This window comes from Numida meleagris, chromosome 18 (assembly GCF_002078875.1).
Source record: "Numida meleagris isolate 19003 breed g44 Domestic line chromosome 18, NumMel1.0, whole genome shotgun sequence".
NCBI lineage: Eukaryota > Metazoa > Chordata > Aves > Galliformes > Numididae > Numida > Numida meleagris.
In genome coordinates this window covers 2,888,900-2,911,534 of record NC_034426.1, presented here as the reverse complement: position 1 = coordinate 2,911,534, position 22,635 = coordinate 2,888,900, and the positions used below count along the sequence as shown (strand labels likewise).

Genomic DNA, 22,635 nt, shown 5'->3' with positions numbered 1-22,635 from the left:
AAAATCAGCTCCTACAACCCCTCTACAGAAGAAAATACGAAACAAAGTAGAAATTACTTCACACAGCAACAAATCAATAGCAAAACCAGTGCTTGGGCCAAGCTTTGCCCCTGAAGTTTGATGTCTACAGATAGTGTAAGAATCAGTTTATTAACTCTCAGTTTCCCATTTTTAGAAGTCAGAGGCGGTGAAAGAGTGGGTCTCTGAGTACAAGGAAATTCTCCAGCTGGGTGTTCAGGATGCCCTGCTATCAACACATTTTGCACTACTCACATATGCTTCAGAGAGCTTACCTTGAAAAGATGAATGGCCATTAAAAGCAGAAGTTGCTGAAAAGCAAAGAGTTTGGCACTGTCTGATTTACTTTTCTTCTTTTGCAGGTTCTTCACAGACTGAAGCGTTCTGAAGAAATAAATCCTTTTGAGTCTTTCACAATTAAAACAGCAAATCCTCCCTTATGATCAGACTAAAATCACAACAAAATCTACAAAAATACCTTCTATATTCAACTTTTAATTTGCTGATATTGGACATACATGCAATACACAATCTTAATCCAGCAACTGCATCTCAACCTCTGCGTGGCTTATAAAACCTCTGCACTTGAACACAGGCTACATTCCTAATACTATAGCCAAAACAAAGACTCTTATGGGAACCAACGCTCAGAAAAGAGCATCAGGAAAGAGTCAGTGGGAAGTCTGAACAGGCATACTTAGGAGAACAGCTTAGCAGAGTTGCTAACATGTTTGGAAGAGGGACTGTGAGTGAAAATAGCAAAGGACAGAGCCACTTACACACTGTTAAGACACAGAATAAGAAGGAACTGGGTGATGAGAAACAGGAAGGCATCCTGAAACCCAAGTACCAGGTGCAGGATAGTAAAGGGGAAGAAACAGAACTGCTACTGCCTGTGAAACAGTTCTGCTGCAGCAGTCAGAGCAAAAGGAGGAGGACAAGTGAATACAGTCAAAAACTTCTGCTGGCCCAAAGACTAAGACCAAGGCTTTTTTTTATCTTCCTCATCCCATGATCCCAGCACACAGCTTCCCAAATTTCTCACCTCTCCCAGGCATCTCTCTGTTCCTTGGTAAAAGGTTTCACAGCTTTGACATACTTCTCGCTGGAGAGCAGCTCATTGGCAAACTCAACAAGATGAAAGATCCACAGCTTCCCATCAGCAGTCACACCATGGATGTGCTTCTCCCTCAAGGCTGCTGCCTCAGCTGTATCCCCCAAAACAGTCAAGGTATTTAAAGTCTGAAGCAACCTGCAAAGAAAAACAGCCAGCACGTTACCATCAGATGGCTAAGATGACCTTCTCCATACTTACCAGAATCCTGCCTCCAGACAAAGCACCTGCCCCAGAGCTCGTCACTCATTTCTGCCCAGATTCATGGGGCCTAAGTTTCAACCCATGCATGTATCCAAGCACAGTAACGTACACCTCATTGTCTTGGTGCCCCCGAGGACGCTGTACACTGCCTATTATTCTTGCTCCCAGCTGTTTCCAGTTCTTTGTCCCATTGTGTTCTTTACTTTCCCTCTACTGAGGTCATAGCATCAGCCTGGGCAATCACTTGAGAGTGTCTGTTATTCCATGCCTGTTTTATTGCTCTAACTCAGTCTTCCTTAGTATATGGATTCATCAGCAGCTCACACACAGACCAGACAGAAAGCCAACAGCAACCTATGTGACCCATCACCTCTCTCTTTACTCCTTCTAGTTTGCAACAGAGGCAACAGAAACCACATGAGAAAAAGCATTCCGAGTTCAACTGCCTACCTGACTATCACACACATACTCAATGCAATGCAACGCAAAAAAAAATGTTTTTATTGGAAAAGAAGCCTAGGATCTTTGGGGCATTCAGATAGGATCTCCTTAAAAAAAAAAAAAAAGCCATTTTCTAGGCCTAGGGTCAAACAAAAAACACTCCAATTGCAGCACACGTCTTGTTCTGCCATTTGCATGGTGATCATGGTGTTTTATCGTCAGGAAAGATGAAAAAGTTCCAAACATAGAGCACACATGTAAAACTCTTACCCAAAGAAATAGTTTGCTGCCAGTGAGTGAGCTTGTTCATCTAGGGGTTCTGACATAGGGGCATTTGTCTCAGGAATTTGGGAAGTCTTTTTCTTAGTCTCAAAGAACGCGTGGAAGAAACAAAACCTAGAATGGACAAAATGAGAAAAAAAAATAAGAGCCAGTTTGGTCAAAGCAGAGCAAAACCAGTCCATCTGCACAAAACCAAATAAAACACAGCACACATGATATTTTTTAAGGACGTTTAAATGCTGAAAAATACCACTCTGCATTAAAACCCTTTCCTCCATGTACACAGGGTAAAGAAGAAAAAAGGATGCTCATGATTTCACAGAAGTGAAGTGTCAACATTTGAGGCCACACAGTACAATACTCAGACTGTCACATTTGGGTTATATCCTCCAAGACTCAAACTGAAAGATAAATACTCACTAAAATCTGACACAAGGATTAGAAGTGACATCTCCAAAGAGTCTAAAGAGGAAGGAACATAAAATTTACTGGAAACAAACGTGACTGAGTTGATTATAAGGGCCTGAACTACTTATGACAAGAGCTTGTCCAAGTTTGCAGAACACATTTTAAAAACAGAACCCAATCTTCTAAATGACTAATTATGGAATATTTCTGCATCAATCTGCCTTGCACCGTGGGAACGGCTTACTTGGACTGCTGCTGTAGAGATAAGAATTATTCCAAGCACATGTTGCATTCAGTCTTTAAATCATTCTCACCTGGAAATGTCCATCACAAGGTTCTCTTCTTTCTTCACTGGACTTTCAACAATGCTCATAAGTCGGTGGATGATCCATTTCCTCAGTCGAGCAATCTTATGTTGTGCTCTTTCAATAGGGAAGGGAACACAATCAATAGCTTGAACACCACAAGGAAGTAAACACAAACCACGCAACCCAACACAGCAAGAGGTGACTTTCAGTTCGTTAGAGGGTTTACATTAAGAATGGTGAAGTAGATTATGTGGTAAGAAGCAACAGATACATAAGAAGAGGTACAATCTTCCCAAGCTTGCTTTTTACTATGCAACAATCAATTTATCCCACCAAGGGATTACAGCTCACCAGAATTGTTTCAAGAACTGCATTAGTAGCTACTCTAACCACGAAACAGAATGAAAGGACGCATCACAAACACACTCACATGTTTTTATTTTCCTGGTTCTGCTTTTGCCGGTTAGTTGAGAAGTCTAAACAACAGTCCAAGTCTGGCTTGAGGAACATGTCTTTGAGCCAGTCAATGTATTTCTGCAATGCCACTGGCTGCAGGTGTCTAACTACCCTCCAAACGCTGGGTACCACTGGGTAGCCTTGATTGGTGAGAGTAGAGAAGCCGATCATCACTGCTAGCTGCCTCTCCGGATCATCACAGCTGCTCAGAAATTTGTCTACATATGCTTCCATCTCTGGAGCAAACTTAAATCGGTCTGGAAGCTGAAAAATAGTCAAGCAAGCAGGTTGGGAACAGCACACTGAGTCTGCATGTCATTAGGAGAACAAATCGCTGTACAGATTTGACTGCAATAAGTAAATTAAAGCCACATGCCCGAACACTTTCATAAGGGATACAGCAGGTCATTGATTTCACTTCATGTAAAAGGAATCACCATAAACAACCAAAGAAACCTGGCATGTACCTCAGCCCTTCGGTTTGCACTTTCCCAACCAGTCAAGCTTCAGCAGGCCAGACCACATGCAGGTCACTGCAGCTAAGCCCTCAGGATACTCAATTCTATTTCACGGGGACGGATTCAGGATGTTTCTCATGTCATCTGCCTTACACTTTCCCTCGATTCAGAAATTCTCCCACATCATTTCTGGCCTCATCTAGCAGTCCTGGAGCCTGGCGGGCTACAGCACACAGGACAAATCCCACCTTCTCTCCCTGATGTCTCAGGAGTGTTGAGGCATTCTGAAGAAGGAAGAATTACCAGCATAACCTAAAAAACATGGCCTGAAGTGTAGCTGTTTTGTGCTAAGGCCTATTAGTGCTGCGCTGATCTGCAATGCATATGGCTGGCAGACATGCAACAGCATGCAGACCACCAGGACACATCTCACCACACATCCCATTTTGCCATGACTTTTCACCACCCACAGTGATTATTACCTTCACTTTTGGTCTGGAAAAAACAGAAGTGTAACTGGCAAAACCCTGAAGAGGGCAAGCTGTGGCTTCGTTCCAAAAACGCAATGTAACTTTCGTAAATGAATAAAACAACTTGTCTGCTATTGTATCATAATCAATACAGTAACCTGGCAGGAGCAGGAACAGTAATGAAAGTTTAGGGAACGCTGGTTTTAAAATAAAGGCTCTATAGATTTCTAATTAACTACAAATCCACCCACCCATAACATAAATATTCCAACAAGACATCTCACACAAAGCACAATTTAGCAAGGTCCTGCTTTCCTTGTATTCAAAGCCTCCATATCTGTCTATCAGTGTGAAAGCTGGGAGTAAAAAAGCCAAGAGATTCTGCTGCAAACAGGCTAATAACTCACAGCGGGAGTTTCATCATTTCTCAACAAAAGCAAATGGAGTGCATTTGCTCCCTTGTCTAAAAAAAAAAAAAGCAGATTCACTAAGATAACTGTCAATCACTACCACTCAAGCTTTATCTAGTTCCATCTCCAAGAATTCACCATGAATTCAGTACAAATTTACAGTATTACACCATTCGCTTTTCAAAACAAGCAACCTGCATAAAGGAAGGAAACAAAACAAACAAAATAAAACTAAGATCTTTTCCACTTCCTCATCAACAAAACCAAGGTTTTCTCTTTGCATACAGTCAGACAGACATCTTCAGAAGATTTGTATGTTTCAGGCAGAAATGACATTAACAAATCTTTTGATGCACAGAGAAGAACAGAAAAAAAGCAAGACACAAGAGAACAACTAAGTCAGCGGAGAAACCCCGGAGAAAATTGGTCCATATATGGAGGCACCATGGTAATCACTATTTTCAGAGCAAAAACACACATCTACTGTTGCTTTAATACCAGAACAGAAAGACTAGAAAGACTACCAAGTCCAATCTCTCCCAAGAGAGGGCAATGATTTTCGGGTCCACTGAGAATGTTTAGGACTGCGTTAGCATGAAAAGCCAAGTTAAAGCTCATTACTCTCCTTCTATTCTTCCTCCCTTTATAGTAGAGATGTGTTGTTTGCTTGATTCATAAGTAGGAAGGAGGAAGAGGAGTTCCAAAATCCAATTTCTATATAAAATCTGAGCTAAAGATGTGCTCAATGAAACAAGCACTAAAATGCACAAAAGCTGTGTTGTCCTTTTTTGTCTTTGCTCTGAAATGCTCACGCAACACCCAGCACAATGACAGACAAAAAGGAGCTTCTAGATAAGCAAAATCAAAAGGATGATCTGTCAAAGGATGACAGATGACATTGTCAACATGCTGAGGGCTGCCCTTCCTCTGCTTCCCTCATAGTTAGAGCTTTCTTGACAACATCAATGAAAGCAGCTGGCCAGCAGTGAACAATTCCAAACTCCTTAACATCAGTATGAATAGCAATACACAAACAGGCACTAACAATCAAACACGGCCTCACTCAGCCCACTGCAAACAGCCATCATGCAATAACCCTGCTTTTAGTAGGAGTCCAAGATCTAAATCACATAACTTATTTTTTTTTAATACGAGAAGATTAGAAAGGTGGACAGAGGCTGGGGGGAAGTTCTGCTCAGGACAGCGTCTTTATCCCTGAACACATGTACTCTCAGAAGACCTACCTGAGTGGTTACAACGTGTTCTCCATAGTGCTGCATCACCCTCCCTTTGAGAACCATCTGCAGCTGATCCAGAGACAACAACGGGAGAGCACTGCCCAGCAGCCGGAAGCACATGTAACTGAGCAGAAACAAAGAAGATTCTCTCAAGTAGAGCCAAAGTCACAACGCCACAGAGGAAGGTAAGTCAGAATAAGTGATGGGGGCAGGCTGCATGGACCATGCACAAAGACTGAAGTCAAAAACACATGGATTCTACATAGATCCAGTGTTCAAAAATCCGACTGCTGAAAACGTCCCTTCTGGCTAGCACAGCTTTAAGATCTCTCCCTATACCATGTCCTCTGCTGCCTAGAAAAAGATGCGGCCTCACCAGCAGTCCCTTCCTCTATCCACTTGCTGGTCCACTCCTCCCCAGGTATCTATTTCCACAGGACTAACAAAAACTTCCTTGTTTTTGCAACTTGCTGTCAAATTGGATCAATGTTTTTTTCGGCCAATGTGCTCAAGAATTGTTATAGATAGACAGCATTAGCCTCATTTCTGCAGGAAGTCAGGCTAAAAGATGCAACACTTCTGAGCATACAAAGGCTATCTTCAGATTTACATAGATGCCAGTTCAAGTCAAATAATGCAAGACATAAACTGCCAAGGCTGGGAAAATGGTTTCCTTTCACTGTGATATTTATGTAATGTGTTAAAATGCACATTTATATGTAAGTGCATCTCTACAACTTTCAAACCTTTAAATCTAACAGAGATTTAAACCTGTCCACAGACTGTCTTGCTACGGTCCAAATTAAATTATGCACCCCTAAAATGCTCACAGATCTGTATTGAGGATTTTGCACTATTTTTATACAGCATGAGTCTCAGGAGATAACTTAAAAATCCTACAAAGACCTCATATTAGACTTGGAAAAGGAGCTGAAACAGCTACTGTTATGACTTCAACCCCTGTCACATCCTACTAAAATACAGACTGTGTCAGAACCCAAACCAAAGGAGCCCAATAATATTCAGGCATTTTAATGCAGCCCATCCCACAAAGCACGAATTTGGCAGTATTAGATAGAAATTCCAGAACCAGTGTTTGCATACAACGAAATCATCCTTAAGACATGCCAACAGAACAGCTACTTTGTGAGAGAGCAGCAAAACAGCTCAACTGCTTAGAGAGAAAGGAAAGGTACAATTCCTCTGGCAAGCCTTGCAGAGCAAGCTATTGACACCCTTTTAAGACACCTTTATGTCTGATGAGGTGCATCACCTTCATGTGCTGTCCTAGATAAATTTAAACCCAGATTGGTTACATGTCGTAATTCTAACAGAAATCTTACTGATAATTTGTGGATTTAGGCTTCCTAAAAGTTTTCTCGTCAATATCTAAATAATAAAATGTTTCACATTGTTCATCAGAAACCATATGTTCCATCCCAAAACAGGGCAGCAGAAAGACTGAGGCAAGAAACAGAAGGATAATAAGGAAAGCAACAAATACTGCACGTTAAAACAAACCTCACAGGTCCTGATTTCTCCTTGAATAGTCCATTCTCCACAGCTTCTTTCCAGAACAGTTCAAAGGCACCTTCCCTCAATGAAACTTGTAGCAAATCAAGCCCTACACTGGGCAATTTCTTGTCCTTCTTCTCTGACTTGGCAGCACTTTCCAGAAGCTCTACAAGCCTAAAAGAAGCAAGAGCATACTATGAGAGATCAAGCCTGCAAGGGGATTGCTGAAGGCCAAATTCATCCTGCTGAACAATGCAGAACATTTCCTAATCTCCATAGGCAGAACATCTCAGGAAAAATGTCAGAACTATAATTTAATAACCTGCATAGCTGCTAGCACCTAACCCCTAACAGACCATAGAATGTTAGAAACCATTCTTAGTAGTACATCCAGGCAGGTGTCAGAGGGAAAGTTGTATTTCTCTCACAGATAGCCAAGAGACCAAGAATGTTGCATTTAATGGTGCTCATTTACCAATTTACCTGGGGATATTTTCTTCATTTACTATAGTAGGTGAGCCAAACAGCTTCTTTAGCTTTTTAGGTTTCAGAACACCAGGGAACTTCTGCATGCCCACAAGTAGAAGGTGCAGGTTCTCCGGAGACTTGAAGGCTGAAGTCAGATCAGCTTGCAAGATGCCAAACAGCACCTCCTCAAACACAGTTTCAGGAACCTAGACAGAAAGGAAGGTTAGAGAGCACGTGAGAAACATCTGAGGGCATTTTACTAACCTGCTGTGTAGTACATCAAAACACCTGCATTGCACGGCATTTTATTAAAAGCCTGCAGTGTTCCAAAACTTTACAACTAGTCTTCATGGTGATGCAACCAAAACTAACCAATTTTTATCTGGCATTGCCATACAGTCCCTCAGGTACTGAACTACATGGAACAGGACAGTATGTTGTCAGTAGACACGGGTTTGTCCATGATGGAATCAGACCAAAGTAAATCAGAGCATCCTTCCCAGAATAAAAGCATCTGCTCACAGACAATTTAGAAAATAGCTCCCACCGTTTAAACTTACTCTTCCATAACCCTCCCTCAACGTCCAACTATGAACAAAGTAATGAAAAAGCAGTCCCCAAAGCAAAGCCTTCCCTCCTCCCATCCACCACACGCTGTGGCTATACCTCTGATAGAATATCAACAAGAGTTTTGCTAGGGAGATCTCTGAGGTGTGTTTGGTGATGTGCCAGCTGCTGCAGAAGCTGGATACTCTCCAGCAGAGCTTTCTGGTCCTAGAAAAGAAAGACAACTCAAAAAGCGAGGGCATGCAGCCCTTCTCTCTACATCCTCTCTCTATTTCAGACAGACCTAGAACCACTGCTGACAAACAACAAAAATAACAATGATAATGTTACCTTGACAAGCCGGCCAGATTGAAACAGAGCCATAACTCCAAAGAAGTTTCCAAAAGCAGCATTTCTTACAAGTTTCTGAAAATGAAAGAATAGTGGAATAAAAATCCAACCCCCTGAGAGTTTAGATCTCACATTCAGCTACAACTCTGATCAGTGGAACAAGGTGGCTGGAAGATCTAGTCTAGAATATCCTGCCAGATGAAGATACCAAAAAACAACCTCCAGCACCATGTTTAAGAGTGACTGTGATTGATATACCTCTCTGTCACATGGCCAAATGTCAGTTAAAACAATGCCATCAGTTTTCAGTTTTCAGAAATATTTCAGTTATTTTCATTGCAAGAACCCCAAAGCCACACTATCCAGGCTCCAAACTCCCAAAGAACAGAGAACAACTCACTGCTGGCCGGTGCTGCTATAAGAAAACTCACCTTTTTCACTTTTTCCAGATTATGCTTTTCTTTTATCTGTTCCAGGACACTGCACACCGGGATTTCCTCAAAAGCCTGCAAAACCTGAGGAGATGGATGAGACAGCTCAGCTGGGCAACTCTTGCATTCTATGAAGATTTAACAAGTTCAGCCAAAACAGTGCTGAACATCAGATGTGCTACTTTATTAGGGTAGAATAGAGCACAATTAGAACATTAAAACATGAGAATTAGAACTAGTGCAGACATAGCAGGACTAATAACAAAGGCATTTTGCTGCAATGATATGACCCTGTAACAGAAGCAACAAAACTTTTCAGCAACGCCCTGACCTAGCTGGGAAGAAAACAGGCTCTTCTGTATCACCAGCTTGTTCGGTGCAATGGGGTCACATCCCATTGGGGATCTCAGCTGCAGGAACTCGTAGTGTTATAATTATAGACTTAAACAGCACTGAGAAATAAAAACATTCAAAAAGACTACTGAGATCACCAAGTCCAAATGCCAACCCCGCACCACCACACCCACTGACCACGTCCCTCAGTGCCACATCCCCACGGCTTTTCAACACCTCCAAGGACAGTGACCCAACCACCTCCCTGGGCAGCCTGTGCCAGTGCATCACTGCTCTTTCTAAGAAATTTCTCCTAATATCCAACCCGACCTTCCCCTAGCACAACTCAAGGCCATCACCTCTCGTCCTGTCGCTGACACCCGGCAGCAGAGGCTGACCCCCGTCTCGTGGCAATCTCCTTTCAGGGAGAGTGATGAGATCTCTCTCTACTGAGCTTCCTCTTCCAAACAATCCCAGTTTCCGAAGCTGCTCCCATAAAAATGTGCTCCAGACCCTTCACAGCTTCCTCGTCCTTCTCTGAATACAGCTTAGTAACCGTATTGCTTTAAAAACCAACTGGCACCACGTGAAGCTGTGCAGTTTTCCTATACGAGCCTGTAAGAGCCTTCCCCAGCATCCGCATACCAGGGGTGGCAGACGGGTGCTCCCTACAACCAGAGCAAAAAGGGGCTCCAAGAATCATGTGGGCTGGGTGAGGGCTCAGCTCTGGAAGTGACATCCAAAATCCAGGAAGAAAACTCTCTAACTCCAGTGTGGTGTTAGAAGGCAGCGTGCCTTTATTCCTCATGATGCGCTCGGGGCAACTTGACAAGCAAGCGTGCCCTCTCAGAGTTCAGGTTCTGCATTTAAACAGTTCAGACATACATACGCAGAACACTGGCATACATATTCCACATATTCGTTCCTTTTCATGGACTCATAGACATGTGCTAATGTCTCTTTGGGCATGCTCAGGGGTGTCTAGGGTGGTCGAATGCCCTCCTACTGCTTCCCTATTTTTCACCATCAGCTTCATCGCTGAGGCCTCTGACTCACTTTCATCCCCTCTGCGAAATTTCCATTGCTTATTAGGCCACAGCGAGCAGCTTTTTAAAACAATACATGTGGAACCCGAGGAAATTGTCCTTGCATCTTCTGAGGCAAAAGATAAAAGTATTCTACCGTGATTCCAATGCACTGACCTGCGCCAGAGCCAAGCTGAAGCCGGGCCGAGCGGCCTCGCGGGTGGCTCCCAGCCCTTCCACCAGGCGCTTGAGGGTGTACTTCAGCTCGTCGTCCTGAAAGAGAGCCAGGCGGTGACATCGCTGCCCCGGACACCCGAGCGGGGTCGGAGCCTTGCCGGCCCCATCTCCTCACCTTCCCGCCGTCCCTCAGGTGCCGCAGGAGGTTTTCGGTGGCCGCCAGCCGCACCTCCTGCTCGGGTTTGGCGATGTCCCAGAAAAGATCGAGGAAGGCGCGGCCTTTCCGCAGCACCCCGCGCGGGTCTGCCGGCACCCCCCCGCCCGGCCGAGCCTCCCGCTCCGCCATGCCGCCGCCTCTGCACGTGGGGCCGCCGCCGTGCGCTGCCCGCCCCGCCTCTTCCGGGGCAGCGGGGACGGAGCGGGCGTGGGGCGGCCGGCCCTTCCCTGAGCGCCGCGCTCCGCTCCGAGCCTCGCCTCAGCCGCGCGCCCCCGGCGCCATGTTCTCTCCGCCGAGGTGCGGTCTCGGCCGCCCCTGAGGGAACGTCTCCCTGTGGAGCGGAGGGGAAAGCTGATCCCGGACCTCCCCTCACCGAGGGCTGAGGGATGATGCCGCCGCCGCTCCCGTTGTGCCCTCGTGAGTCAGATTTGGTCCCGCGGCATCGTCCGTGCGCCGACTCGGGGAGATGGAGGATCCCGGTTCCGTGAGGCGCCGTTAGGCCCCTGAAGCACTCAGAGCCCCACAAACGCACAAACAAACAGCCCGACGTGAACTCGTTTATTTATAGTCACCCGCGTGTTTTTGACTGTGTACCGACAGCTCGCGACACGCGAGCTCCCGCGGAGCGCTCGGAACCGCGGCACGGCACGGCACGGCACAAAGGCGCAGTGCCGCCGGGTCCGCCTGTGACGGCGGCGCTGGGATTTCCCGGCAGGCAGCGTTGCGGGCAGCCCTGCACGGCGCGGCTCTGCAGGCAGGCACCAGCAGGGGCAGCCCTGGCGCGCGCGCCGCCGTATATAAGCGGCGCGGGGTCCTACGGGCGCGGTCCTGTCACGCTCGCACGGGGTGGAGGCTGAGGTGGCGATGGCGGATTTCGATCCTTACGACGATCGGGCCTACAGCAGCTTCGGCGGCGGCCGGGGGTGAGCGCGGCGCCGAGGGGCACAGCAGGGGCCTGGGCCGCTGGGGAACGCCGCGGGCACCCCGCGGAGCGGGGAAGGAAGCGGGGAAGGGCGCTCCGTTCCCTTCGGCCTGGCGAGGAGGGGGCGCGGCCCGGCCGGGCCTAGCCTGGCCCCTGCCCCGTGCAATGGCGGGCGAGAAGGGAGAGGGACGGGGAACGCAGCTTCTGGGGAGCTCGCCGGCCCCTCTCGTTTCCCAGCACGGGTGGGGGGGGGCTGAGCCCGCCGGGGCGCGCTTTGTGAGGCCGCGGGGGCCGGGAGGGGTGGGGGCAGTTCCGTCGTTCGGCGGATGAGTTCCGCGAGGTTTGGGGTCTGACGGCTCTGGAGCTTCGCTCCGGGAAGGAGCGGGAGGACGAGGTGCGTGGCGCTGCGTTCCCGCCGGCCCGGAGGCGAGTGAGGGGCGGGAGGGGGTTGGGGCGGATTGGAATATAGGGAGGTGCTGGGCCAGAGCCAAGGCGGGCCGTGAGGAGCTCCTGCAGGGGGGACGGAGCTTCCCGCGAACGAGGGATTCGAGGAGGACGGGAGGCCGTGACCCGGCGGCGGGGAGAGCTACGGCTTCGGGAGCGGGCGGCGCTGTGATGCCCGTGGCGGGGTGGGACTGCTGGGGCGGAGGGGTGCTCGGGTCAGCGCCGTGAGCCTCCCGCCCGCGTTATCCTGAGTCCCGAGTGTGACTCGAAATCACTGATCCTTAGGAATGGAGCTCGTCTTTGCTGGCAGTTGCATGTGTTGGAGGATGGGGAAAGTGGGCTACGAAAGCGATAGCTGGTAATTTTGAAGTTTGCCTTAAATCAGGTTCGGAAACCCAGGTAGTCAACTTCTCAAAGGGTGGTGCAATGCAAGTTAGTCTGCACTGAATTAAAACAGTAGGCATAAAACTGTGAAATGAACTCTTTGCAAGCAGATCTTAATGAGTATGCTGTGTTTATAGTTTAGTTTTTCAAGAGATGCTTTCTAAGCAACAGTGTTCATATCCTCCTCTATGCTTAAAGGAATAAATCAGTTTCATTTCTTTGGCTGTTCAGATAGCAGGAAGTACTGCTGAGACTGGAACAGGAGCGAGTTTATTTGTACTTAGAAAAAACAGTACTTAAACTTTCTGAATTAGTTTTTCTGCGCGTATATATCCTTTGTCTAAAGGGAAGACATCCCAGAGCAAACAGATGATGCAGCCACTTAGAATTCTGCTTTGACAATGACAGCCTAAAGTGGCACTTGACACTCATAACTAATTTGGATCTTGCTGTAGAGTCTGCCCTTGTCACTGTAGGCGTGTAACATGGAGTAATAAAACTAAAATTAAAATGTTACTTTCATATTCAGATTTCTTGAAGAGAGTACTTAAACTTGCTCTCGGGCAAGACTCAGACGCATACTTTACTGAATCAAAGTTGAACTGATTAGTAGGTGCCTCTGCAGATGTCCCTGGTAAGTTTCTGGCACCTGATTCAGTATTTCAGATTGTAACAGCTCCCTCTGCTTTGTACGAGGTCTTGTAATGTGTAGCGTAGTGATAACATAACTGTTACTCTTGAAGGTTCTGGTTCAAGAATCCTTTTTGACTCCTTGTTGCTGAGGTCTCTAGGTCTGCAGGAACAGGGTGAACTCAGTTGAGATGGAGTTTGTCAAAGCTGCATTTTGCATAACCATTGGTCTAGGGGGAGAGTTAACGTGAGATACCAGCGTGACAGATATGAAGTGGCAGTTCCCGACAAACTCTGACATCCCTAAGACATCTGCTCTGTTCTCATATTGCTCAAAATCGCACTGGAAGAGCGACAGAAGATGTCTGTGGCTCGGTGAGGTGGGATTTTGTTGTACTTGAGATGTGTGGTGGTAAAGCATGATACTATGGTGTGCAAGTTACTGCATTTCAGACAGAAGGCGTACTGTTAACGCAAATAACAAAGGTGTAAAGCTTTCTTGTCAGTGTTTTGACACCAAAATCCATTCCAATTTTGCTACGTGTTTAGAGTGATAGTCTGGAGACCTAATGAACATGCTGAGTCTTACAGTGTCTCTGGAAAATGGTGAAGTTGGAACCCAGTTATTCTGTTGGCTGTGTGTTCGGCAAAAAGATAAATACAGAACTATAGATATTAAATAACAGCTTTCCAAAATGTTCCTTGTTTGATTTTTTTTTTTGACAGATTTTTCTGAAATGAACAACAAAACTGTGCAGGAGTAGCTTCAGAATCATGGCTTGGTTGCTCCTTCACTCCAGTTTGGCCTTATGAGGTCATCTGACTCCATCCACCAAAAAGTAACCAGATTATAGCGACGCTCTTCCTGCCCTTGCTAGGAGCAGCCTTCCTTCTTTGGCTTTCTGGAAAAAAATATAGATACCCAATTCTCCTGTGAAGATGACATAATTATTACCTAACTGTGTCTCAGCAAAAGTTACACTGAGTGGGAAGTGCAGATAAGTTTTGAATACTTAGGTATGAGCCGGGTCACCTCGTTCAGGAGTATTTTTAATTATAGCTGACTTATTGTGGTATTTTGTTACAAACTAAGAGCACATTGGTTCGGTCTCATCTGGTTACTGGATTCAGCCTTATTTATTTTCACTGTTTCAATGTTGAAAAAATGCAGCAGAGCTTAGGAACAGTTCTTCTAGTGTTGCAAAAACACTTAGGGCTGTACCTGAACCTTGTAGGAAGCTGTTTGAAACCTTCTTTATGACCAGTGGTGCTCTTCAGATGGTCTACAATACCAAATGTATAGTTATTTGATAACTGAGGCCTTACTAGAACAATTTCATGTTAATTCCGCTTTCTAAGTGGAGATAGCTGTTGAAAGCTCATGCTCTCCTTCCTGCACTGGCACGTTGCCTTCTTGCAGCTGGCTGGCTCACCTTGTGGGTAGGGCTGAGGATTCATGGTTAGGATGTGTTCTCAGATGAATTAGCTCGCTGAGCCAGATGATTGACAGCCAAGTAAACATGGTGAGAGTGCACAAAGGGGAGGAAAGCTGCTTTTTAAAATCGGCCTAAGCAGTTTTGATGTGATGGTGGGATTTAAAAATTAAGACTTTTGGCTGTAAATTAAATGTATGGCGTTTTAATAGCTGTAAACTCACGGATGAAAGTAAAGGATGAAGACCTGCAACATTATTCTGCGTGTTTCTGAATTCCTTAGAGCAGCTCTACGTTCTTGAGTTCTTTCTTAAAGCTCAGTCATGTGACTGAAGTTAATTTTGCTATATGTTCATAGCACCCAAATATAGAAGCCTTGCTTCTTGGGTATGTTTTTGACTGGCTTGTTAACAAGAGAAGGCAGATATGGGATAGCGTCAGAAATGCTTAAATATGAACCTGGGTAGACACTAATTAAAGACACGTAGGTTTCGACTCAAGTATGTACAGCAACACGCTGATATTGTTGCTGTCAACTCCTGCCTGTTACCACGAACAGGCACAAAGGACAGGCTTACCTTGCAGGAGTTAAGGAATCTGATCCAGGATTTCAGCATTATGTCATTCATTTGCAATAAAATATTTATTCTGGAATGAAGAAGGGAGAAAAGGTGGACAAGTACGTTGCTTGCCCTCTGGATTTTTGGCTGCTTACAACTAGCCAGAATAATAAGGATCAAAATATTTGACCCTCTGCAGAAATCTAATTAGTCCTTGTCATCCTAGCAAATCCTGGTTTAATACACTTGGTGTTCCAGCGTCCTTTTAAATGCACAGTGACCATCCTGGAAAGGGAGCGGGCATGAACAAAATCCAGTACAAGCAAGGTATTAAAGAGGAGAGCATGGGCAGAGTCATAGGTAGCTAGCTCAGATAACTCAAAATCTGCTTAGGCAAAGCAAATGGTATTGCACCATTGACTGGGGCATCCTGTAGTCAAGAAATCCAGGAGCTGTGCATTAAGGGCCTTTGCTCTCTGTAATAGAGATCAAAGATATCTTTACATGCTTAGACCATATGGGAGATTAACACAGGTGTGTTACATTAATACAGTGAAGAATTCAGCTGGCGCTTCTCTAGTTCCTCAGCAGCCAATGCTGATAGATTTAACTGAGACTTAAAAAGGATGGGAAAAGACAACTTTGTTTTCTTCTGCCTTATTCATCAACAACAAAGGAAGAAGGAAGCATCCAAGTACCACTTCAGTTGTTTTTTCTGATTTTAGAATGCCTTGCTCAACTAAACTGTTCAGTGTGTGTTTCAGACCAGGTACCCTGTAGGTGTCTGACAGCTGATTCCTGCAGTAACTTTTCAGGACCAAAAGAAGATGTTTAAACTATTGTGGATTGTGGAATTGATAATACGCATTTGATTCAATGCGTTTTTTGCACATAAGTGTCAGGATTTGCCTGTGCCTTGCAAGTATTTCTTTATTGCTATGAATATTCTTAAAATCTAGCCTGCGGTTTTTTAGAGTAGTGAGCAGTATAGCTAGCTCTACATGCTTAGTGGCTTGTGATACAGGGAAGAAGTTCATTCATCTCTCCATTACTGGCTTCACTTGTATTTAAAGGTCGTCTGCATTTCTTTTCCCACTGGAGTACTGATCAAGTAATGCTATAAAGCAGTTAGCAGGACTGTTGTGGAGGCGGCTGGCACAGATAAAGGGCCACTGACAGAAGCTGGGGGAAAATCCACTCCCGGAAAGTTAATCAGCACTGAGGCATTATACTGCACTGCTGGCTGTGTTGGCCGTCACGTTCAGAAATGGACTGTGCTTTTCCAACAGGTCTCGTGGTGGTGGCCTTGGTTCACGCAAACAGAAAGAGCTGCCCACAGAGCCCCCCTTCACAGCCTATGTGGGAAACCTACCCTTCAACACTGTCCAAGGAGACATAGATGCGATCTTCAAGGATCTCAGTGTAAGGAGTGTACGACTAGTCAGAGACAAGGAAACAGACAAATTTAAAGGTGAGCGTTCAGGAATGTTTCAGTTTTAGACTGCTAACTGATAGGAGAAAATGATCTGCTTTTAAAATCATTTTAATGGCTAATTTCAGTCTCCGCTGTGAAGCACGGTTAGTTTGATGTATGCTTGTTCTTCCATGTTGACTTATGTGAGGTCTTCCACCAATGAATAAGTCAATGTTTGCCTCGCCATGAAAGACTCTCAAGCCTTGTTTGGTTTTTTTATGAATTGTAATAAAACTGAAGTGTCTGACCCACCTAAGATGGATGGTCTTAAGTTTTGAGTAGTTAGATGTTCCTTTAGCTCAGAAGATTCCTGTTGCTTTGCCTTTTTAGTCAATAGGAAGGAAAAGCAGTTAGGTAAGTTATTCACATGGTTGTGTTAAAGTAAATCGTATTTGCATTGGAAGTAACTTCTGGAAAGGGAGCATATCTCTAAGTTACTTCGTTAGGGGGAAAAAGGCTTAATGCAGGGAGCCTCAGAAAAGGAATAGTGAATTCTCTAAGTGATGTGATGGAATCAGGCTGCTGGCCAGCAGGTACCTCAGCTTCTTGTTTAAAGATGCTAATAACAAATAGAACTTTAGACAGCTGCTTTGCTGAATATTGACAAGTCAAACTTAATCTGTCATGAGAACATATAGGGAAGGAAGCTGTCAGACTCCTAGCATTGTGTAGTGTCCGTGCGGAGTTCTGCTGCGGGAGCTGTCCCAACTGTTAATAACCATAGGTATAAATTATAAATGTGTTCATCTTTAATGATGTTAGATTTAAGTCATGTACATCTTGCACTTATCCTAGCTCATAGCTGAAAGAGAAGGGAGACAGACAGGAAGAGAAGCTTCTTATAAATGCGTTCTAAAATGCTGGTGTTAACTTGTGAGGTTCTTCTTACAGGATTTTGTTACGTAGAGTTTGATGAAGTGGAGTCACTCAAGGAAGCTCTTACATATGATGGTGCAGTAAGTATATTTCCAATTCATTTGTGAAATGGAGAGATGAGCACAAGTCTCAGACTTCTTGGCAGCCCACCTAGCAAACTCTGAAGAGATTCTCCTCTTTATTTAACAGCTTTTGGGTGACAGATCACTCCGAGTGGACATAGCAGAAGGCAGAAAACAGGATAAAGGTGGCTTTGGTTTCAGAAAAGGCGGACCTGATGACAGAGGTGACTTCTATTTTCCTAAATATAGCAGTATTATACACTGATATATGCTTGTTAAATATAGCTATTGTAGTTATGACTTTGGGTGTGAACTAATGCATGCAAGGCACACAAATCAACATGAAGACTATGCAGGAAAGAAAGTTTGTATGCGTCTTCTTAAACATAGCTGCTGCCGCTCCTGAAATGCCTGGAATAGATGTGCTTTGTGTCCAAGAGCTGAACGTGTTGTCACTCCTAACCCAGGAAGTGAGACCAATACCCCTAGCAATGTACAGTGTCTTGCAGAGGACAATCATAAGTCCAAGAGTCTGATCTGCTACTATTTTCTTACATCATAAGAAAGTGAGTAAGCAATATCTCACGTCAGAGCAGGCTTTTCTGTTGATAAAACTAAATTCACTGAAGTTTTTCGTATAATGTATGTTGGAGAAGCTTTTCTGACCACATATTTTTGGTTAATATAAGCTAATCTTTTGTTCCTTTCCAATGGAACTTGGCAGTCCTGAAATGAAGAGTTTCCAGCAGCATGGCACTGGATATTGAAGGACTGGACTTAGGTTTGGTGTCCCCTTGATCAGTCTTTCCCACAGCTTTAGACCTGAACACAATTGTGGCTTTTTTCCTAGGAATGGGAGGAGGTTCCCGAGAATCCAGAGGAGGTGGATGGGATTCCAGAGATGACTTCGGTTCTGGTATCAGTATTAACACTTATACAGATAGGCAGCCTAAAAGGCACTGAAATGTTCTCACTTCCATGTCAGCTACATTCGTCCCCATTTCTGTTTTGACTCAATCTACTGTGTGCCAGCTCTGGATGTGCTATGGCTACAGTGGGATTCTTAAAGGGGGAACTTGAATGGCTTTGTAACAGAGGAAACGGTCTTAATTTTAAATTTTTATGAAATGATTTAAGTGACAGAACACTTCTTTGAATGTTGTCTGTGGTGTCAAGGTTTTAAGCACTGTGTTTCTCCAGCATGAGCCTAAGTACATTTTGTTAATAGTAGCAGAAACAGACGGGTCATGTGGAAAAACTGATATTGGTGCTGTACTCTCTCAGAGCAGAGGCTTTAACCTCTTAAGATGTAATGTCATGTGCATATTCCTGAAACAACTGACGTCTCCAAAGGTGTGTTAGAGTTCCAAAGTATGTTTGCATGCAGAACATTCCTAAAAGTTAGGTCTGTTATAGTACTGCAAGTTGCAGCAAATGACTGAATTTGCTGAGTTAGAAGGTAGTGATGGAGCCACTGTGTTTGTTTTTGACTTCCAGTTAGTTTCTAGTTATTAGTATCCAAGGTGACATTAACACCTACGCTTTTGTCCTCTGAAATTGTGGGTTTGGTCCATTTTCTGATGGGGGTATGTTGGCAAGTGCAGTGTTGCAGTGTCTGGTCTCTGCGTGAGTGGAATGGACAAAGCAGAAGGAGCGGTGACAAAGCACACCATTGCCACTAGCATGGAACTGAAGCATGATGCTGGAGAGAATAAGCTTGCTGCAGTGCTGTGCTTAACCTGCTTTTGTAGCTAAGCATTCTGGTGTCACACCCTTCATAGCCTTATACCTTTTCTGGCAGCTTCTTCAAATACAGATATGTTTCATTTGGATGACTGATTTGTGTGCCAGAAGCTCAGCAATTAGGTCTTAGTTGTTACAGAACCTTTTCTCAGATTCTATTGCACTGGATCAAGTCTTTAAAAATGCTGTTTGGCACTGAAGTAGAGGACAGTCCTGCAACTCTACCAAATGCTAAATAGAAAAGGAAACATTCGGATGGGAACAGACTTTCCAGGCAGCTTCAGAAAAACTGATTCAATTCCTCTTTGATATTTTACTAGATTGAAATATCTTCCTCCCGTTGAATGCAGATGGAGGAGTAGAGGAGTATGCCTGGATAGTTAGTGGTGTGAAATGGAAGTCCAGTGAGTGACAGGCAGTTTTTGGTGCGTTTTGATACACAGACTGAAGAAATGTGGTCAGTTTTGTATTTGTCTGAATTGCTTTTTTTTCTCCCAGCTCTTTCAGTAGTGTAGTAAATGCCTGGCCAGTTTATAGTATATGTGAAAAGCTATGGAGTTTCACTACTCCCTGGTTCTTTTCCCATTTGCTCTATTTCTGCAGGTTTCATGCTAAGGTCGTGACCAGTGTGATCTTCTGGCTACAGCAGTACTCAGGGTACTTCTAGTGTTATCTCTGAATTCACCTTATGGTATTAACCATCTGAAGTTAAAGTTGAGGCTCATATTTTAACATTGCTTGATGACCTGCTCTCAAAGGCTGAGTAAGACTGAGCCTCTAGGTGAATAAATCAGGTTCTGAACTTGGCATAGTGTGCTTGGTTTCATACGGAATCTTGTGACTCTTCCAGAATATGTTAGAAATCTGTGAAGCAATCTGTCTACAAAGGCTCTCAGTGCATCATCTTGGACTGGCAACAGCGACTTGCAAGGCTTTCCAGTCATCCAAGTAAAAATCTAGATTAAGAGTATTGTGAAATGTGCCCTTTAAATTCACCATCTTCCTTCTTCAGGATTCAAAGACGATGATTTCTTGGGAGGCCGGGGTAGAGGGACTCGCCCTGGAGACCGACGACCACCGGGTGCCTCAATGGGAAGTGGTGGCACTGGTCGCTTCCGAGATGGGCCTCCCCTTCGTGGATCTTCCATGGACTTCAGAGAGCCAACAGAAGGTAAGCTCACCTGTCACACAGTCTTCCTTTAAGAATGACTGTGATGTTCTTTATCGGGTTAAAGCTGCTACCCTTGACAGATGAATCTTAAAACCTTACTGTTCTTTCTTTCAGAGGAAAGAGCGCAGCGGCCCCGACTTCAGCTCAAACCTCGAACAGTTGGTACTCCCCTCAATCAAGTAGCCAACCCAAATTCTGCTATCTTTGGTGGAGCCAAGCCCCGAGAGGAAGTAGTAAAGGAGCACGACTGAGCTTGGTGTTGAGAGGGAATGGGGAGGCGGGAGAAAACGCAAGACAGTACAGAGTGACTAGCTCTGCTGGAATGTCAACCCTGCAGTTTACCATTCCTGCCATCTGGCATTTGTCCTCTTTGAAACCGAAAACACAGAGCTTGTGAATGCATGTCAGCTGTTAACAAGTGGTTTTTAGTATGTTCTTGGCTTTGCTGTATCTAGTGCCTGCTTTGTGCTGAGTTTCCTCTTCTGTTTCCTTCCAAGCAGCACAGTTGCCAGTAGATAAGGCGGTGTGGCTGCTTCCACGAGTGTGGAGGTCTATGGACAAAGGTGCTGCTTCACTTCCTCCTTTCTGGGTTTATTTTTCTTTAGAAGCGCAGGTTAGACTTAGTTATTACCCTGTATCGCTTCCTTTTACTTCCTCAGTGCTCCTCTTCTGACCTGCATGTCTTGTTCTGTATTGCTGTGGCTCTGAAGAGGAAAACTGGAGAGTCCAGATGAGTTGAACAGAATAACTTACAGTTCTAACCATGTGGTGAAATACCATTTAGAATAATCGGTGAGTAGTTGTATACAGCAGAGCCCCTTATAAAACTAAGGAGGTAGCTGCCCTTTCTCACAGGTTACCAGGAAGCATCAATAGCTGCAAATAAAGTTGGCTGACAAGCCTGGCAAATAGGTGGAATCAGTACAGATAGAGCACCTGCCAGCAGAGTGCTGCTGATTGGCTTTTGTAGACTTCAAAATGGTATGATACTACGCTTCTGAGCTCGAGGTTAGTGCTGCAAAACTGTGCCTGCTGGAGCACAGCTGCTCACTGGCTCTTTCTGCTTACATTTCTTTGGGTTTTACATGTTTGGTAAATTTTTAAATGAAGTTTCTACAGGTAAAATTGACTTTTTTATTTTTCTTTAAGGAGTATATACTTTGCCATGCAGTATGTAATTGCCATTATCCCCTGTATTTCTTTGCCCAGTGGCGTACAGTTTTAAGACCTCTGCTTTCACGATACCATTAAAATGGGCAGATTAGAAATAGTTACGCTGTAGATTCTCTTCATGTAGAAGTCTGGGTGAATAGCATCTCTAATTGCTGCATCTCTCTGAACTTGAAGTGTTTCTTGCAATTGTCGGCCGTTCTGTGTGGGAGGAGGGAGGGGGAACCCGGAGCTAAGGGGGAGAGAGCACATGAATGTTTGAAAACAACATCTGGATCTATAACACTGACGTATGGATACATCCAATGCATGAGAAACGTGGGCCCCCTACTACTAGTGCTGACAGCTTTCACATCAAACAACCAGCACACCAGAGTTCTTGGAAGCATGGCTGCTTCACTGCCAGCATCGCTGCTGGTAGTGAATTTCTTCTCTAAAGTTACTTTTGTAATGTCAGAGTCCCAGCAACCTACAGAACTACTCTTTCCTTCCTTCTGCCTCTCACTTACTCTGCTTCTGAGATAAGAACCATTTGTCTAACACTAATAATTAATTTAAGACAGACATGCATTTGTGTGGTTGTATTCCAAACCAATAATTGACCTATTTACATCTTCAATGTGGAAAAGATTTTAAGAACAAATTCCCATATAAAATTTCACCTCTAGTCAAGGCAGTTGACTTTTAAATGTTTAAAAAAAAAAAACAAAAAAAAAAAAGAAAAAAGAAAAGAATTCCAAACACTTGACACATTCTGCTTCATAACAAAATAAATTTATGGATATGGTATTTTGTGAATGATCTTTTAAATAAAAGAAAAACATTAAGTAATATTTAATACTGGTCTTTATTTGAGTCTGCTACAGCTTGTGTCCATCTCCCCCTCCAGAGTTCTC

At 44.5% G+C, this 22,635-nt stretch overlaps 2 protein-coding genes across 3 annotated transcripts in view; one reads left to right on the top strand and one right to left on the bottom strand.

The window, feature by feature from the left end:
* MYBBP1A (MYB binding protein 1a) overlaps window positions 1-10,999 on the bottom strand; it is a 52,040-nt gene extending 41,041 nt beyond the window's left edge. The window contains exons 1-13 of the mRNA XM_021416075.1: window positions 10,829-10,999; window positions 10,654-10,749; window positions 9,119-9,202; window positions 8,688-8,762; window positions 8,457-8,564; window positions 7,806-7,996; window positions 7,329-7,496; window positions 5,814-5,931; window positions 3,206-3,495; window positions 2,782-2,889; window positions 2,048-2,173; window positions 1,064-1,270; window positions 294-402 (exon numbers count right to left, since the gene is read on the bottom strand). Coding sequence (XP_021271750.1) covers window positions 294-402; window positions 1,064-1,270; window positions 2,048-2,173; window positions 2,782-2,889; window positions 3,206-3,495; window positions 5,814-5,931; window positions 7,329-7,496; window positions 7,806-7,996; window positions 8,457-8,564; window positions 8,688-8,762; window positions 9,119-9,202; window positions 10,654-10,749; window positions 10,829-10,999 — 1,851 coding nt within the window. The remainder of the gene's footprint in view (window positions 1-293; window positions 403-1,063; window positions 1,271-2,047; window positions 2,174-2,781; window positions 2,890-3,205; window positions 3,496-5,813; window positions 5,932-7,328; window positions 7,497-7,805; window positions 7,997-8,456; window positions 8,565-8,687; window positions 8,763-9,118; window positions 9,203-10,653; window positions 10,750-10,828) is intronic.
* EIF4H (eukaryotic translation initiation factor 4H) lies at window positions 11,605-22,570 on the top strand. Of its 2 annotated transcripts, XM_021416084.1 has the most exons (7): window positions 11,605-11,793; window positions 16,533-16,714; window positions 17,609-17,673; window positions 17,783-17,879; window positions 18,506-18,571; window positions 20,411-20,569; window positions 20,684-22,570. In XM_021416084.1, the coding sequence occupies exons 1-7, from the start codon at window positions 11,735-11,737 to the stop codon at window positions 20,818-20,820; spliced, it is 765 nt and encodes a 254-aa protein (XP_021271759.1). In that variant the 5' UTR covers window positions 11,605-11,734; the 3' UTR covers window positions 20,821-22,570. The 2 variants fall into 2 exon arrangements, with proteins under 2 accessions (XP_021271759.1, XP_021271760.1); XM_021416085.1 differs by lacking the exon at window positions 18,506-18,571 and having other exon boundaries at window positions 11,612-11,793.